At 47.0% G+C, this 17,655-nt stretch overlaps 1 protein-coding gene across 1 annotated transcript in view; it reads left to right on the top strand.

Annotated features, from left to right (window-relative positions):
* Positions 1-17,655, top strand: part of dnah9l (dynein, axonemal, heavy polypeptide 9 like) — a 77,242-nt gene that overhangs the window by 18,143 nt on the left and 41,444 nt on the right. Inside the window, exons 12-40 of the mRNA XM_038964308.1 lie at positions 117-254; positions 398-522; positions 606-801; positions 1,360-1,464; positions 1,669-1,860; positions 2,306-2,506; positions 2,690-3,025; positions 3,178-3,311; positions 3,405-3,525; positions 4,787-4,956; positions 5,229-5,451; positions 5,568-5,684; positions 5,935-6,021; positions 6,216-6,374; positions 6,465-6,548; positions 6,710-6,868; positions 7,007-7,252; positions 8,843-9,067; positions 10,053-10,144; positions 10,320-10,446; positions 12,010-12,135; positions 12,240-12,347; positions 12,460-12,591; positions 13,017-13,177; positions 13,416-13,572; positions 13,686-13,831; positions 13,922-14,038; positions 14,134-14,272; positions 14,349-14,441. Coding sequence (XP_038820236.1) covers positions 117-254; positions 398-522; positions 606-801; positions 1,360-1,464; positions 1,669-1,860; positions 2,306-2,506; positions 2,690-3,025; positions 3,178-3,311; positions 3,405-3,525; positions 4,787-4,956; positions 5,229-5,451; positions 5,568-5,684; positions 5,935-6,021; positions 6,216-6,374; positions 6,465-6,548; positions 6,710-6,868; positions 7,007-7,252; positions 8,843-9,067; positions 10,053-10,144; positions 10,320-10,446; positions 12,010-12,135; positions 12,240-12,347; positions 12,460-12,591; positions 13,017-13,177; positions 13,416-13,572; positions 13,686-13,831; positions 13,922-14,038; positions 14,134-14,272; positions 14,349-14,441 — 4,416 coding nt within the window. The remainder of the gene's footprint in view (positions 1-116; positions 255-397; positions 523-605; positions 802-1,359; positions 1,465-1,668; positions 1,861-2,305; positions 2,507-2,689; positions 3,026-3,177; positions 3,312-3,404; positions 3,526-4,786; positions 4,957-5,228; positions 5,452-5,567; positions 5,685-5,934; positions 6,022-6,215; positions 6,375-6,464; positions 6,549-6,709; positions 6,869-7,006; positions 7,253-8,842; positions 9,068-10,052; positions 10,145-10,319; positions 10,447-12,009; positions 12,136-12,239; positions 12,348-12,459; positions 12,592-13,016; positions 13,178-13,415; positions 13,573-13,685; positions 13,832-13,921; positions 14,039-14,133; positions 14,273-14,348; positions 14,442-17,655) is intronic.

The following is a 17,655-nucleotide window of genomic DNA, read 5'->3' as shown; positions in this document are numbered from 1 at the left end:
ACCCTAACCACAGCCATGACCCTTTACCCTAACCATAGCCCTGACTCAGTGCTTTCTGTTTGTTTATGTGATTGTAAGACCATAGTCTTCTGCTCTCTGTGCTTATGCTCCTCCAGCTCCTCCAGATCTTTGGCACCCTCTTAGAGAGACCCAGGATCAACCAGCTGTTCTCCCCAAACTACAGCACCCTGCTGGGCATGTTCAACACTGAGATAGACCACTGCCAGCTCATACTGGACCAGCAGAGAGAGCGGGTGAGAGACCAGGGAGGGAGAGAGGGAGGGAGGGGGAGAGGAGAAAGAGAGGGAGAGAATGAGAGGAGAGAGAGGGAGTGAGAGGTTTTGAGAGTTTGCCGGTCTCTTCAGTCACACAGAGGTTTATTGTGGTTGTGTTCCAGTTGCGGTCGGGCTGTGAGGTCCTGAGTAAGAACATGCCACCGGTCGCTGGCAACCTGAAGTGGTCACAGGAGCTACGAGACCGCATCCTGACTAACCGCAGCAACCTCAACCATCTCATACGCATGTAGGTCTGGTCTACAGACACACACACACACACACACTCGTTCTCTCTCTCATCCCGCCTCCCCGTCTCTCTTTGTGTCCCAGGCCACTGGGTTCTGCCGAGGCGGAGCAGGTTCTCCAGAAGTGTGAGAGGGTTCTAGAGGTTCTAGACCAGCACGATGAGGAGCTGTTCTCTGTGTGGACGGAGGGGTTGGAGGAACTGTGCAACACACACCTCCAGGAACCACTACTCACACTGGATCAAGAGACAGGACTGTTCCAGGTCAACTTCAGCCCTGCAGTAAGGTTCCCTAATCCCCTCACCCTTACCCCTAGACCCTGACCCCTGACCCCTTACCCTAACTCCCAACCATGAACCCTAATTGTAACCTCTGGCTGTAAACCTCTATCCCTTGATCACTAACCTCCATCTACAATCATACCCCTAACCTTAACCACAACTTCTAAACTCCCAAGCCCAAGTACTACTGCTGCCAGAGTAATGCTCTAGTCCAGGGGTAGGCAGCCGTAGGCCACCGATTTTTGTCAGAGCAGATGTTCGGGGGGCCGGAACATAATTATAATAAATTGTACACTGCAAATGAACCATGACTAAGCCTAAAAAGAGATTGTATTTGAAAATAACAATGATTTCATACCTTGAATTACATTGAGGCGCGATCACCCCTCTTTTTTTTATTTGTGGGAATACTTGGGAACAGATTTCTTAAATTGAACACATTTTTAGCTGAATTCCTGTTGATTGTACAGTCTGTTTCGACCATTTACATTTTTTTAAATATAAAAATCACATTTGCTGACCCGTGCTCCAGTCAGTACCTGACTCCTTCTCTTCTAGCTGACCTCAGTGCTGAGGGAGGTGAAGTATCTGAGCATGTTGAAGAACCACAGCATCCCTAAAGCTGCTCTACACCTCTACTCCAAACGAGAGACACTCTATATGGTGGGTCTGTCTCCTAAACACACACACACACACACACACACACACACACACACACACACACACACACACACACACACACACACACACACACACACACACACACACACACACACACACACACACACACACACACACACACACACACTGTGTTGTGTAGTATTGTGTTAGTGTATTGTGATGTTGTACTGTATGTGTTTATTGCAGTACACCCAGACCTTGGCCCTGATAACCCAGTGGTACAATCGGCTGCACAGCACCATCCTGGCTGTGGAGCTGGGATTGGTTAAGGAGGAGATGGGCGGGACCAGACGGCAGCTAAAGCCCGCTCTCCAAGAACTGACCTGGAGTAGGGATGACCTGTTGGACTATGTCCAGACCACACGAGACCTGGTGCAGGTAAAACACACACACACACACACACACACACACACACACACACACACACACACACACACACACACACACACACACACACACACACACACACACACACACACACACACACACACACACACACACACACTCCTTCTCTCTATGCATACCTCCCTCTCTCATTTCACACCCCCATCTCTCTATCTCTCCTCCCTCTCTCCTCTCCTCACTATCCAGGATGTGTCTAGCAGGGTCCAGTCTAGTAAGGATAACGTTGAGGCCTTCCAATCTCTATGTCTCCTCTTCATCCATCTATCACTCCTCTCTTCATCCATTTATCCCTCTCATCTTCATCCCTCTCTCCTCCCTTCATCCAGCTATCCCTCCCCTCTTCATCCATCTCTCCCTCTCCTCCCTTCGTCCATCTCTCCTCCCTTCATCCCTCTCTCCTCTCCTCCCTTCCATATAGGACGTGTCCTGTAGGGTCCAGTCCAGTAAGGCTAATGTTGAGGCCATTCAGGCTCTGATGGGGAAGTTCAGTCACCAGGCCTTCATCACCAGGAAGACCAGGGGTTCTACCCTCCTCATCCTCACTGACATGGAGGAGAGCATCAGCAAACAGTACACACTCATCACCAACACAGGGGAGCAGATACACACACTGCTAAAGGTATACACACACCGAAGATACACACACACTGTACACATACATAATCATGTAGAGACACAGACAAGTACACAAAAACACAACATTGCATGACATCTCTCTATCTCCCCCTCCTCCCTCTATCTCTCTCTTTCTCTCGCTCTCTCTTTCTCTCTCTCCTTCTGTCTCTCTCTCTCTCTCTCTCAGGAGAACCTTGCTCTGTTGGGAGTGTCAGCCCCAGACTGTGCCGAGTGGAGGTCCTACACTGACTATGTTGACCGCATGGTTCTAGCAGGGTTCTCCAGTGCGGTACGCTGTTCCCTACAGTACCTGATCGAGAACACTGACCCAGCCCTTCGCATCGCCCCGCTCTTCGAGGTCCAGCTGGTCCTCAACGCCAACGAGATGACCTTCGAACCCTCGCTGGACATCAGTCACCAGGGAAACTTCTACGACATCATCGACAAGATGGTGGGCGATATCACTAAGATGGCATCGTTCATACCCCGCGTGGCCAAGCATAAACAGATGGACAACTATCAGGTAGAATAGATTACACACACACACACACACACACACACACACACACACACACACACACACACACACACACACACACACACACACACACAAAATCCAAATAATTTGGTTAGCCTTTGAACCTTTCTCTTTTGGCCTTTGACCTCTCCCTCCAGTCTGACATAGACAGGATGGCCGACCTGTCAGAGCTGGGCCAGGTCATCAGAGGCCGTGCCCGATCGACTATTTCTCAGGTCAGAGAGTACCAGGTGTCATTCTCCAGCTACCGCTACCTCTGGACAGATGACAGGTGTGTGTGTGTGAATACATTTTGTGATCAAATGTGTGTCCTTCACAATGAAGCTTATTGTGGATCCTAATCTAGGATTTGGAATGTGTGCAGGTCAGAGTTCATGAGACAGTTCCTGCTGTATGGTCATGTCCTGAGCACAGAGGAGGCTGAGCTCTACGCAGACTATGAACTGGCCAAGAACCCACCCACACTGGACAACTTTAAAGAACAGGTAAGAGTGGGTAAGAGGCAGTCCCAGAGAGCTACAGTGCTTTTAATAGTTCAACTTCTTTTAAAAGTTGAGCCATTCTTTTACATTCAGCATCACTCCGTCAAGGGAAATGTAGTATTCTTTCTATCAAAGATATCTACATATATTTCAGGATGTTATGTATCCCTGGAAATAATCAGAATTCATGTAAACATGACAGTTTTGAAAACATAGCTTGTCCAAAAGAAGTGATCTTTTGGCACAACTTACATAGGGTATGGGGTAAGTTGAGGCGTGGGACAGGGTAAGATAAGCCGCCTACACATTTCTGTACCGAATGAAATATTACCACTACCTTTTTAAAACAGTAACAAGGTTTCCATCCAACCTTTTTATGCGTGTTAAGTGTATGTTGGATAAAAAATGTAATGACCGGCATGATGGAAACAGCTAAACTTTCCCAGTCTTGACAAAACAAAATATTCTAGACAAGGTGGGATCTTTTTGTTACAGTAAAATGTATTATGCAAGAAAAGCCCGTGGAAACGCTTTAATGCGCAAATATTATCGAAGTAAACTTGGACATGATGATATGTTGTGTGGTCCTTCTACTACGACTCGGGAAAGCATACAGTTTATTAGGCTACAGATGACATAAGTTATGGTGAACTTCAGAGGTTGGTGAAAGTGTTACGGTGATGAGCTTGATGCTCCATTCCGATAAAAGTTTAGGACCTTCGCTCATGACGTGATGATCGATGCTTGGCTGCCATTTGACAAATAAAAATAATCTGTCTCTTTTGTCCATAATATTATCATAATTTAGGCTATACCCTCCCTGTATCTATCTGCAAGCTGTTGGCTAGAGTGCACGTGTCAATACCAGAGTGGGAATTTAACCGCAAAAGTTATTTTGCGAAAGTTATCCACAACAAGTCAATTTGATGGAAACACATCTCTGGGGGGAAAATGCAGATTGTTTTTAATGCAGATTTTCCCCATACTCTACTTTCTTCTAGATCCATACATGTAATTGATTCTGTTCTAGATCAGTCTGATTCAGTCTGTGTTATATTCTTGATCAGTCTGTTTGAGTCTCTGTATGTGCGGGTCAGTAAGCTGGAAGACAGGAGAGTGCTCTGTGTTCTAGATCAATCAGTGGGTGTGGTTCTATGTTCTAGATCAGTCTGTTTGAGTCTCTGTATGTGCGGGTCAGTAAGCTGGAAGACAGGAGAGTGCTCTGTGTTCTAGATCAATCAGTGGGTGTGGTTCTATGTTCTAGATCAGCCTGTTTGAGTCTCTATACGTGCGGGTCAGTAAGCTGGAGGACAGGAGAGTGTTCTGTGGCTGGCTGCAGCTGGACATCAAGCCCTTCAAACTGGCTCTGACGAACATCATCAAGAGGTGGAGCTGGATGTTCAAAGAGCACCTACTCAACCATGTCAATCAGAGGTGACACACACACACACACACACACACACACACACACACACACACACACACACACACACACACACACACACACACACACACACACACACACACACACACACACACACACACACACACACACACACACACAAATGTGATGTGCACTCAATTAAACACACACACACATAAATCTAAACAGACACACAAACACCTATCTATTTACTGTCTCCCTCATCCAATACAATGCATATCCCCTCTTCAACGTTCTCTCGCCATCTCTCTCTCTCCCCCAGTGTGAGCGACCTGGCATTGTTTGTCCAGAACACATCTTGTGGTCTGTCTAATAAGGTCTCAGACGGGGACTATGCTGGTCTGGTGGACATTATGGGTCATCTGATGGCCATACGGGACAGACAGATCAGTGCTGACCAACACTTCAAACCACTCAAGTCCACCACTGATCTACTCAAGACCTATGGACAGCAGCTACCAGGAAGTGTCTATACACAGCTGGAGGTAGACTACAGAAACACACACACACACACCCACACTCAAATGGAGTTACACGCATCCCACCCAATGATCATCCTATGATGCCTATGATACCTTATAATGCCTTGTAACCTGTGTAGGAGCTGCCTGAGAAGTGGAAGAGTCTGAAAAAGGTCGCATTTACAGTGAAACACGAGGTGGCCCCACTGCAGTCCAACGAGGTCTCCGTCATACGTAGGAAGTGTGTCCGCTTTGAGGTGAGGCGCGCGCGCGTGGGTGTAGTGTATCAGACACACACGATACCATCATGTGGAGGACCCTTGCAGAGAGCTTAGCATATGCTGTGCAAACTGATCCGTCTGCTGTTCTGAATTATAGATGTTAGATGTTAGATAAACCTACCCGACTCTCACCCGACCTGACCACCACTTCTATGCATCTAAACTGTAGCCTAGTCTATCTAAACTGTATGTTTGAAGAATTCTATGTACGTGTCTCATCTCACAGATCAAGCAGCATGAGTTCAGAGAGCAGTTTCGCTCGGAGGTCATCTTCAGAATAGACGTGGAGGAGCCTTATAAGCTGATTGACAAGGTTACCATCTCATATTCACGTAGTAGGAGGCTGAAGGAGGCAGGGGTTGAGGGGATTATGGGAGATGTAGTTTATTGAGTGTGGAAAATGCAGTCATTTCTTTACTTAGTCTATTAATATGCGAGGGCTGTTTGATATAGCTAGGTATGCACAAGAGTTTTTTAACAACTGTGTATCTTTGCTTGTGCGTGTAGTCTAACCGTGTTGTAGCAGTGTTGGAGGCAGAGATGCGTAAGCTCCAGGACACAGCTGATCTGTTCGAGGTCAGTTTCCCTGACTACAAGCAGCTCCGCCAGTGTCGCTCTGACATCATCCTGGTCAAAGCCGTCTGGGACATGGTCATCTTCGTCAAGGTAAAAACCTCACTGATTGTAGCTGAAATTATTTTTTTTTAAATTGTCTTTCTCTGATTGTCACTATATTGTATGTGATGTGTAACCCAGACCAGTATAGAGGACTGGACTAAGACCCCGTGGAAAGAGATTAACGTGGAGCAGATGGACATGGAGCTGAGGAGATTTGCTAAGGTGCTACATCCGACACACATGCACACACACACTTTCATCTGACAGATTTAAGGGAAATATCACGCCTTTATCTCAGTGTATGCTAGCTGATGCTATTATATTTGTTGTGTGTGTGACTATAATGCCTGTGTACATTATATATCATGTGAATGCGTGTGTAGGAGATGAAGACCCTGGATAAGGAGGTGCGTGTGTGGGATGTGTATCTGGGTCTGGAGTCGACGGTGAAGAACCTGCTGACGTCTCTACGAGCGGTCAATGAGCTGCAGAACCCTGCTGTCAGAGAGAGACACTGGCAACAACTCATGAACACCACCGGGGTACAACACTCTCTTTCTCGTTACGTACTTCTCTCCGATTTGTTCTCTCTCTCATGTCAATGGCCATTGTTGATGAACCCCACCGGGGTACCAATCTCTCTCTCTCACTGACCTTTGACTTCTCACCTCTGACCCCAGGTGCGGTTTGTGATGTGGGAGGGGACCACTCTGGGAGACCTACTGGAGCTGCAGCTCCACAGGGTGGAGGACGAGGTCAAAAACATAGTGGACAAGGCAGTCAAAGAGATGGCCATAGAGAAGGTGCTAGCTGAGATTACTCAGACGTGGAGTGTGATGGCGTTGTCTTATGAGAAGCACCCCAGTATAGAAACTCCACTGCTCAAGTCGGACGAAAACCTGATTGAGACGCTGGAAGACAACCAGGTAACATCAAATCAAATGTATTTATAAAGCCCTTCTTACATCAGCTGATATCTCAAAGTGATGTACAGAAACCCAGCCTAAAACCCCAAACAGCAAACAATGCAGGTATAGAAGCACGGTGGCTAGGAAAAACTCCCTAGAAAGGCCAGAACCTAGGAAGAAACCTAGAGAGGAACCAGGCTATGAGGGGTGGCCAGTCTTCTGGCTGTGCCGGGTGAAGATTATATCAGAACATGGCCAAGATGTTCAAATGTTCAGCCTACCACACAATAACCCAATTCATAGTCTCCTTTTTAGTTTAGTCCCTCTCTCCGCTCACTCAGTTCCACTCCAGGGAATACTGGAGTGCAGTGCAGTGCATGTACTATTATTGTAGCCCCTTATCTCCTGAAGGGAAGAAAGTAAAACAATTAAGAGCAAAAACAATGGGAGAAAATTCCATAGCTGTACAAGTAGTGAAAGACCTAAAACTCCTTTGAAACCCCTTACTGAAACCGCTTACCCCTTACTTTTAGCCAGCAGCATACCACCCTGCATTCCACTGCTGGCTTGCTTCTGAGGCTAAGCAGGGTTGGTCCTGGATGGGAGACCAGATGCTGTAGGCAGTGGTGTTGGAGGTCCAGTAGGAGGCACTCTTTCCTCTGGTCTAAAAAATATCCCAATGCCCCAGGGCAGTGATTGGGGACACTGCCCTGTGTAGGGTGCTGTCTTTCGGATGGGATGTTAAAACGGGTCTCCTGGCCTCCCGGGTGGCGCAGTGGTCTAGGGCACTGCATCGCAGCGCTATCTGTGCCACCAGAGACTCTGGGTTCGCGCCCAGGCTCTGTCGCAGCCGGCCGCGACCGGGAGGTCCGTGGGGCGACGCACAATTGGCCTAGCGTTGTCCGGGTTAGGGAGGGTTTGGCCGGTAGGGATATCCTTGTCTCATCGCGCACCAGCAACTCCTGTGGTGGGCCCGGGCGCAGTGCGCGCTAACCAAGGTGGCCAGGTGCACGGTGTTTCCTCCGACACATTGGTGCGGCTGGCTTCCGGGTTGGAGGCGCGCTGTGTTAAGAAGCAGTGCGGCTTGGTTGGGTTGTGTTTCGGAGGACGCATGGCTTTCGACCTTCGTCTCTCCCGGGCCCGTAGCGATGAGAGGTCAAAAACATAGTGGACAAGGCAGTCAAAGAGATGGCCATAGAGAAGGTGCTAGGATGAGACAAGGATGAGACAAGATAGTAATTACTAACAATTGGATACCACGAAATTGGGGAGAAAAGGGGGTAAAATTAAAACTACATTTAAAAAAATTAAAACGGGTGTCCTGACTCTCTGAGGTCATTGAAGATCCCATGGCATTTATCGTAAGAGTAGAGGTGTTAACCCTGGTGTCCTGGCTAAATTCCCAATCCGGCCCTCAAACCATCATGGTCACCTAAACATCCCCAGTTTACAAATGGCTCATTCATCCCCCTCCTCTCCCCTGTAACTATTCCCCAGGTTGTTGCTGTAAATGAGAATGTGTTCTCAGTCAACTTACCTGGTAAAACTGTCTAACTACAATACTATTTCATTGGCCTAATTCATATTTTCTTACCCGACCCCTCCTAGGTGCAGCTGCAAAACATCCTGATGAGTAAGTATGTGGAGTACTTCCAGGCGGAGGTGAGTGGCTGGCAGAGGAGGCTAATGGTGGCAGACCTGGTCATCTCCTCCTGGATGTCTGTCCAGAGGACCTGGGCCCACCTCAACAGCATCTTCACCAACAGCCACGACATACGCTCTCAACTAGCCCACGATGCTGAGAGCTTCCAGGGCATACACTCCGACTTCCAGGTAGATATACTACATAAAACACACACACTAATCCTTGTGAGTAACATAATACAAAAATTCCCATCAAAATCCATCAGTTTTTTTTGCATGGGCTGTGTCTCAATCCACCACGTCCGCTTATGTCGGCCTTCCGCATCAGCGGTGGAAGGTGGCCGAGGTACAGCGGTGTTTGTCACACCATGAGACACCCCGAAACTCGTTCTTCTAGCGTCCCGAAAAACGTCTGTAGCGTCCGAGCGGTTTGGCCTATTATGACCACTCAATGGAAAGAGGAGACTCGCACAAACACTGTGGTGTTCTCCCTTTTGCTATACGACCCCCAGAGGTGTCACAGGACTCGTCTGAAGGTAACTTATACAAGCAAATGGAAGTATGGAAGTCGCTTTGTCCCGCCCCCCCCCAAAAAATTAAAAAAAAATATATATATATATCTTCTAGATATTCTAGATATAGGACACTTAAAAACCTTATTCTTTATGATTTATCTTTTAACTTTTTTGCCATTTATGAATGTGTTATTCACTGCGTTTCTGTGGGCTATAGTGTAATAAAGGCCACATTTCTATATTTGATAAAAATATTTTTAAAAAAGGGGTCCTAAAATTCAAATATCTAAATGATCCATGGTATGTCCATTTTAAAACAACTCCATATGTTAGCTTAGTACACGCACACACACACACACACACACACACACACACACACACACACACACACACACACACACACACACACACACACACACACACACACACACACACACACACACACACACTCAACTAGCACAACAGGCGGTCTCAACTAGCACACAACACAGAGATGTTCCAGCAGGCATACACTCTGACTTCCAGGTAACACACGCACACTTCTTCACACACTACCAGAACAAATGTTCCTCAAACACAAATCAACCATTCTGTTTTACAATGGTGATAGTGAGTAAGGTTTGTAATGACTTGATTCTGTATGTGATGTGATGAAACAGAACATGATGACAGAGGTTGTCCGGACCCGTAACGTGGTGGAGGTCACCAACCAACCCGGCTTCCTGGAGAAACTAGAGGCTCTGCAGCAAAGGTGGTGTGTGTGTGTGTGTGTGTGTGTGTGTGTGTGTGTGTGTGTGTGTGTGTGTGTGTGTGTGTGTGTGTGTGTGTGTGTGTGTGTGTGTGTGTGTGTGTGTGTGTGTGTGTGTGTGTATGCAATTGGATTTGCATGTGTGTGTCTGTACTAACTCGACTGTCTCTCCCCCCAGGCTGTCAGTGTGTGAGAAGGCCCTGGCTGAGTATCTGGAAACCAAAAGACTGACGTTCCCTCGGTTCTACTTTGTCTCTGCTACAGACCTACTGGAGATCGTCTCCAAGGGAACACAGCCCAAACAGGTGAGCATCACTCACCTGCTTTTTAATTTGAACATACAGTATACTACATGAAATACACTAGATGGCCAAAATCATGGGCATTAATATGGAGTTGGTCCCCCCTTTGCTACTATAACAGCCTCCACTCTTCTGGGAAGGCTTTCCACTACATGTTGGAACATTGCTGCGGGGACTTGCTTCCATTCAGCCACAAGAGCATTAGTAAAGTCGGGCACTGATGCTGGGCGATTAGGCCTGGCTCGCAGCCTGCGTTCCAATTCATCCCAAAGGTATTGGATGGGTTGAGGTCAGGGCTCTGTTCAGGCCAGTCAATTTCTTCCACACCAATCTTCTACAAATCATTTCTGTATGGACCTTCTTTTGTGCACGAGGGCATTCTTATGGTGAAACAGGAAAGGGCCTTCCCAAACTGTTGCCACAAGTTGGAAGCATAGAATCGTCTAGAATGTCATTGTATGCTGTAGCGTTAAGATTTCCCTTCATTGAAACTAAGGGGCCTAGCCCGAACCATGAAAGACAGCCCCAGACCATTATTCCTTTACAATTGGCACTATGCATTGGGGCAGGTAGTGTTCTCCTGGCATCCGCCAAACCCAGATTTGTCCGTCGGACTGCCAGATGAAGCGTTATTCATCACTCCAGAGAACGCGTTTCCACTGCTTCAGAGTCCAATTTTGGGGACTCTGGGGACTTTGGCTTTACACTACTCCAGCCAACGCTTGGCATTGCGCATGGTGATCTTAGGCTTGTGTGCTTCTGCTCGGCCATGGGAACCTATTTCATGAAGCTCCCGACGAACAGTTATTGTGCTGACGTTGCTTCCAGAGGCCGTTTGGAACTGGGTAGTGAGTGTTGTAACCGAGGACAGACGATTCTTACAAGCTACGCACTTTAGCACTCGGCGGTCCCGTTCTGTGAGATTGTGTGGCCTACCACTTCGCGGCTGAGCCGTTGTTGCTCCTAGACATTTCCACTTCGCAATAACAGCACTTACAGTTGACCGGGACAGCTCTAGCAGGGCCGAAATTTGAGAAACTGACTTGGAACGGGGGCATCCTATGACGGTGCAACGTTGAACGTCACTGAGCTCTTCAGTACGGGCCATTCTACTGACAATGTTTCCCTATGGAGATTGCATGGCTGTGTGCGCGATTGTACACACCTGTCAGCAACAGGTGTGGCTGAAATAGCCAAATCCACTATTTTGAAGGGGTGTCCACTCACATACTTTTTGCCATGTTGTGTACGATGATGATGTCGGTGTGTGTTTTGATGTGTGACCCAGGTTACCAGGCACCTGTTGAAGCTGTTTGATAATGTGGCGGACCTTCGCTTCCGAGACTCAGAGAAAGCGGGAGAGGAGGAGGGAGGAGAAAAGAAAGAGGGAGAGGAGGATGAGGGGGAGGCAGTTGCCATAGGAATGTACAGTAGAGAAGGGGAGTACGTACCCTTCTCCGAACCCTGCATCTGCCAAGGACAGGTAGGAACACCTTTGTGTGTGTGTGTGTGTTTGTGCATGTGTGTGTGTATGTCTGAAACGTATATATGTCTGCGTATCTGTAGGCAGAGTGCTGGCTGAGTGAACTGGAGCGGACTATGCGCTCTACTGTCCAGAGGGAGATCCAAGAAGCGGTCGCTGCTTATGAGGACAAACCCAGAGACCAGTGGCTGTTTGACTATCCAGCACAGGTGTGTGTGTGTCGTCCCCAAACTCACCATTGCACTCAGAAGCATTGCTACCAAACAAAAATGTGCCTGAATTTCAAAACTGTGTGTTGTCCTCCTCTGCCAAGGTTGGTCTGACTGGCAGCCAGGTGTGGTGGGCGACAGACGTGGGCATCGCCTTTGAGAGGGTGGAGGAGGGCTTTGAGACTGCCCTGAAAGACTACAACAGAAAGCAGGTAGACACACACACATACACACACGTCTGTGATATATCACCCAGGTCTCTTATACACAAAAATGGTTATTTTGTGGTTACGTGATGGTTATCTGATGGTCGTGCGTTGGTAGATCACCCAGCTGAACTCCCTGATCCATATGCTCCTGGGAGACCTGACTCCAGGTGACAGACAGAAGATCATGACCTTGTGCACCATCGACGTGCACGCTCGCGACGTGGTCGCCAAACTCATAGCACAGAAGGTAACATAACCGCTGCCCTCAGATCACAGTTGGCTTTTATAAAAGGTGAATGAACATAAGAAATGACCTTGAAGCAACTTCCGAACATGTTTCCCGGAACATAACCACTGCTCTGAGATCAGATTTACATGCTCTAATCATTTCACGTTTACATTTTAGTCATTTAGCAGATGCTCTCATCCAGAGCTACTTAAAGGAGCAATTAGGTTAAGTGCCTTGCTCATTGGCTCATCGCTTAGTCAGCTCAGGGATTTGAACCAGCGACCTTTCGGTTACTGGCCCAACGCTTTTAACCGCTAGGCTACCTGCCTCTTTTATAGGACTATAAAAGAGTTACTACTTAATAGGACTATAAAAGAGTCACTCTTAGATGCTGTTGAGGCTGGTTTAATAACAAATTGACTCTTGGGGGTTTGGTTTCCTAGGTGACAACGGGACAGGCGTTTGCATGGCTGTCCCAGCTGCGCCATCGTTGGGATGACGTGACGAGACACTGTTACATCAACATCTGTGATGCTCAGTTCCAGTTCTCATATGAGTACCTGGGCAATACCAACAGACTGGTCATCACTCCACTCACTGACAGGTACACACACATGCAGGCATAAACTCTTCATATAGATGCTATAACACTCTAAACTAGTTTGGCCACCTTTTGCGGGAAAAAATGCATTTAAAGTATAAGGAGCGTTACTTTACTCACCGTGAACTGCAATCAGCTTTTACCCACCTATTTCTTAACCACTACCGTGAGGATCTCTGCAACTCACTATGATTTCCCCACACAAGCACACACCACTCTCTCTCTCTCTTCTTCTCCCCAGGTGTTACATCACTCTGACCCAGTCTCTCCACCTGACGATGAGTGGCGCCCCCTCTGGTCCAGCAGGCACTGGGAAGACTGAAACCACCAAGGACCTGGGCCGCTCCTTAGGCATCATGGTCTATGTATTCAACTGCTCCGAACAGATGGACTACAAGGTAGGTATTCACAAACTGGGAGAGCCGTGTGGATACACTGTTTTTTGGTTATGACATAATCTGCGTTTGAGTGCTTCCGAATCCCCCCGTTTCTTTCCCCACCTCTTCTGTAGTCCATAGGGAACATCTATAAAGGTCTGGCCCAGACGGGTGTGTGGGGCTGTTTTGATGAGTTCAACAGGATCTCCGTGGAGGTGCTATCTGTGGTGGCAGTACAGGTCAAAACCATACAGGACGCCATCAGGAACAAGAGACAGAGGTGAGGGACTCCTAGCTAGCTAACGAATGGAATGAAACAAATCCAAGAGGCTTTGTGTCTTTCGCTAAGATTTGTGTTCCTGCTTGTCAGGTTCCATTTCCTGGGTGAGGAGATTGAGCTGAGGCCCACCGTAGGGATTTTTATCACTCTGAACCCAGGCTACGCTGGGAGAACGGAACTACCGGAGAACCTCAAGGCCTTGTTCAGGTGACACGCACACACACACACACAGACAGGCTGAATTGCAAATCGACCCACTCCATCTCTCCCTTCAATCTGAATGTTCACACTCTCCAATCTAGGCCGTGTGCGATGGTGATTCCTGACTATGAGCTGATCTGTGAGATCATGCTGGTTGCTGAGGGATTCATCGATGCTCGCCTGCTCGCACGCAAGTTCATCAGCCTGTACACACTCTGCAAGGAGCTGCTCTCTAAACAGGTACAAACAAACAAACAAACAAACAAATACACAAAGAAACACTCTAATACTGTTTAATACTGCTTACGTGTTGTAGGACCACTATGACTGGGGCCTGAGGGCCATCAAGTCAGTGCTGGTGGTGGCTGGGTCACTGAAGAGAGAAGACAGGAGCAGACCAGAAGAACAGGTAACATAGTGTTTATCAACCAGGGTGTCTTCCCCTAATGGCCATACTATAGAAGCTATATTGGTGTCCCCATATTCCTGTCTGTCTCTATAGGTCTTCATGGTGTCCCCATATTCCTGTCTGTCTCTATAGGTCTTCATGATGTCCCCATATTCCCATCTGTCTCTATAGGTCTTCATGATGTCCCCATATTCCCATCTGTCTCTATAGGTCTTCATGATGTCCCCATATTCCTGTCTGTCTCTATAGGTCTTCATGATGTCCCCATATTCCCCTCTGTCTCTATAGGTCTTCATGATGTCCCCATATTCCTGTCTGTCTCTATAGGTCTTCATGATGTCCCCATATTCCCGTCTGTCTCTATAGGTCTTCATGATGTCCCCATATTCCCATCTGTCTCTATAGGTCTTCATGATGTCCCCATATTCCTGTCTGTCTCTATAGGTCTTCATGATGTCCCCATATTCCTGTCTGTCTCTATAGGTCTTCATGATGTCCCCATATTCCTGTCTGTCTCTATAGGTCTTCATGATGTCCCCATATTCCTGTCTGTCTCTATAGGTCTTCATGATGTCCCCATATTCCTGTCTGTCTCTATAGGTCTTCATGATGTCCCCATATTTCTGTCTGTCTCTATAGGTCTTCATGATGTCCCCATATTCCTGTCTGTCTCTATAGGTCTTCATGATGTCCCCATATTCCTGTCTGTCTCTATAGGTCTTCATGATGTCCCCATATTCCTGTCTGTCTCTATAGGTCTTCATGATGTCCCCATATTCCTGTCTGTCTCTATAAGTCTTCATGATGTCCCCATATTTCTGTCTGTCTCTATAGGTCTTCATGATGTCCCCATATTCCTGTCTGTCTCTATAGGTCTTCATGATGTCCCCATATTCCCATCTGTCTCTATAGGTCTTCATGATGTCCCCATATTCCTGTCTGTCTCTATAGGTCTTCATGATGTCCCCATATTCCTGTCTGTCTCTATAGGTCTTCATGATGTCCCCATATTTCTGTCTGTCTCTATAGGTCTTCATGATGTCCCCATATTCCCATCTGTCTCTATAGGTCTTCATGATGTCCCCATATTCCTGTCTGTCTCTATAGGTCTTCATGATGTCCCCATATTCCCGTCTGTCTCTATAGGTCTTCATGATGTCCCCATATTTCTGTCTGTCTCTATAGGTCTTCATGATGTCCCCATATTTCTGTCTGTCTCTATAGGTCTTCATGATGTCCCCATATTCCCATCTGTCTCTATAGGTCTTCATGATGTCCCCATATTTCTGTCTGTCTCTATAGGTCTTCATGATGTCCCCATATTCCCCTCTGTCTCTATAGGTCTTCATGATGTCCCCATATTCCCGTCTGTCTCTGTAGGTCTTCATGATGTCCCCATATTCCCGTCTGTCTCTATAGGTCTTCATGATGTCCCCATATTCCCGTCTGTCTCTGTAGGTCTTCATGATGTCCCCATATTCCCGTCTGTCTCTATAGGTCTTCATGATGTCCCCATATTCCTGTCTGTCTCTATAGGTCTTCATGATGTCCCCATATTCCCGTCTGTCTCTATAGGTCTTCATGATGTCCCCATATTTCTGTCTGTCTCTATAGGTCTTCATGATGTCCCCATATTTCTGTCTGTCTCTATAGGTCTTCATGATGTCCCCATATTCCCATCTGTCTCTATAGGTCTTCATGATGTCCCCATATTCCTGTCTGTCTCTATAGGTCTTCATGATGTCCCCATATTTCTGTCTGTCTCTATAGGTCTTCATGATGTCCCCATATTCCCATCTGTCTCTATAGGTCTTCATGATGTCCCCATATTTCTGTCTGTCTCTATAGGTCTTCATGATGTCCCCATATTTCTGTCTGTCTCTATAGGTCTTCATGATGTCCCCATATTTCTGTCTGTCTCTATAGGTCTTCATGATGTCCCCATATTCCCGTCTGTCTCTATAGGTCTTCATGATGTCCCCATATTCCCATCTGTCTCTATAGGTCTTCATGATGTCCCCATATTTCTGTCTGTCTCTATAGGTCTTCATGATGTCCCCATATTTCTGTCTGTCTCTATAGGTCTTCATGATGTCCCCATATTTCTGTCTGTCTCTATAGGTCTTCATGATGTCCCCATATTCCTGTCTGTCTCTATAGGTCTTCATGATGTCCCCATATTCCTGTCTGTCTCTATAGGTCTTCATGATGTCCCCATGTTCCTGTCTGTCTCTATAGGTCTTCATGATGTCCCCATATTCCTGTCTGTCTCTATAGGTCTTCATGATGTCCCCATATTCCCATCTGTCTCTATAGGTCTTCATGATGTCCCCATATTCCCATCTGTCTCTATAGGTCTTCATGATGTCCCCATATTCCCATCTGTCTCTATAGGTCTTCATGATGTCCCCATATTTCTGTCTGTCTCTATAGGTCTTCATGATGTCCCCATATTCCTGTCTGTCTCTATAGGTCTTCATGATGTCCCCATATTCCTGTCTGTCTCTATAGGTCTTCATGATGTCCCCATATTCCCATCTGTCTCTATAGGTCTTCATGATGTCCCCATATTCCCGTCTGTCTCTATAGGTCTTCATGATGTCCCCATATTCCCATCTGTCTCTATAGGTCTTCATGATGTCCCCATATTCCCATCTGTCTCTATAGGTCTTCATGATGTCCCCATATTCCCATCTGTCTCTATAGGTCTTCATGATGTCCCCATATTCCCATCTGTCTCTATAGGTCTTCATGATGTCCCCATATTTCTGTCTGTCTCTATAGGTCTTCATGATGTCCCCATATTTCTGTCTGTCTCTATAGGTCTTCATGATGTCCCCATATTTCTGTCTGTCTCTATAGGTCTTCATGATGTCCCCATATTCCCGTCTGTCTCTATAGGTCTTCATGATGTCCCCATATTCCTGTCTGTCTCTATAGGTCTTCATGATGTCCCCATATTCCTGTCTGTCTCTATAGGTCTTCATGATGTCCCCATATTCCCATCTGTCTCTATAGGTCTTCATGATGTCCCCATATTCCCCTCTGTCTCTATAGGTCTTCATGATGTCCCCATATTCCCATCTGTCTCTATAGGTCTTCATGATGTCCCCATATTCCCCTCTGTCTCTATAGGTCTTCATGATGTCCCCATATTCCTGTCTGTCTCTATAGGTCTTCATGATGTCCCCATATTCCTGTCTGTCTCTATAGG

Source organism: Salvelinus namaycush, chromosome 25, assembly GCF_016432855.1.
Source record: "Salvelinus namaycush isolate Seneca chromosome 25, SaNama_1.0, whole genome shotgun sequence".
NCBI classification, from domain to species: domain Eukaryota; kingdom Metazoa; phylum Chordata; class Actinopteri; order Salmoniformes; family Salmonidae; genus Salvelinus; species Salvelinus namaycush.
Note: the sequence above shows the minus strand (reverse complement) of the source record. Positions and strands in the feature narration are given on the sequence as shown.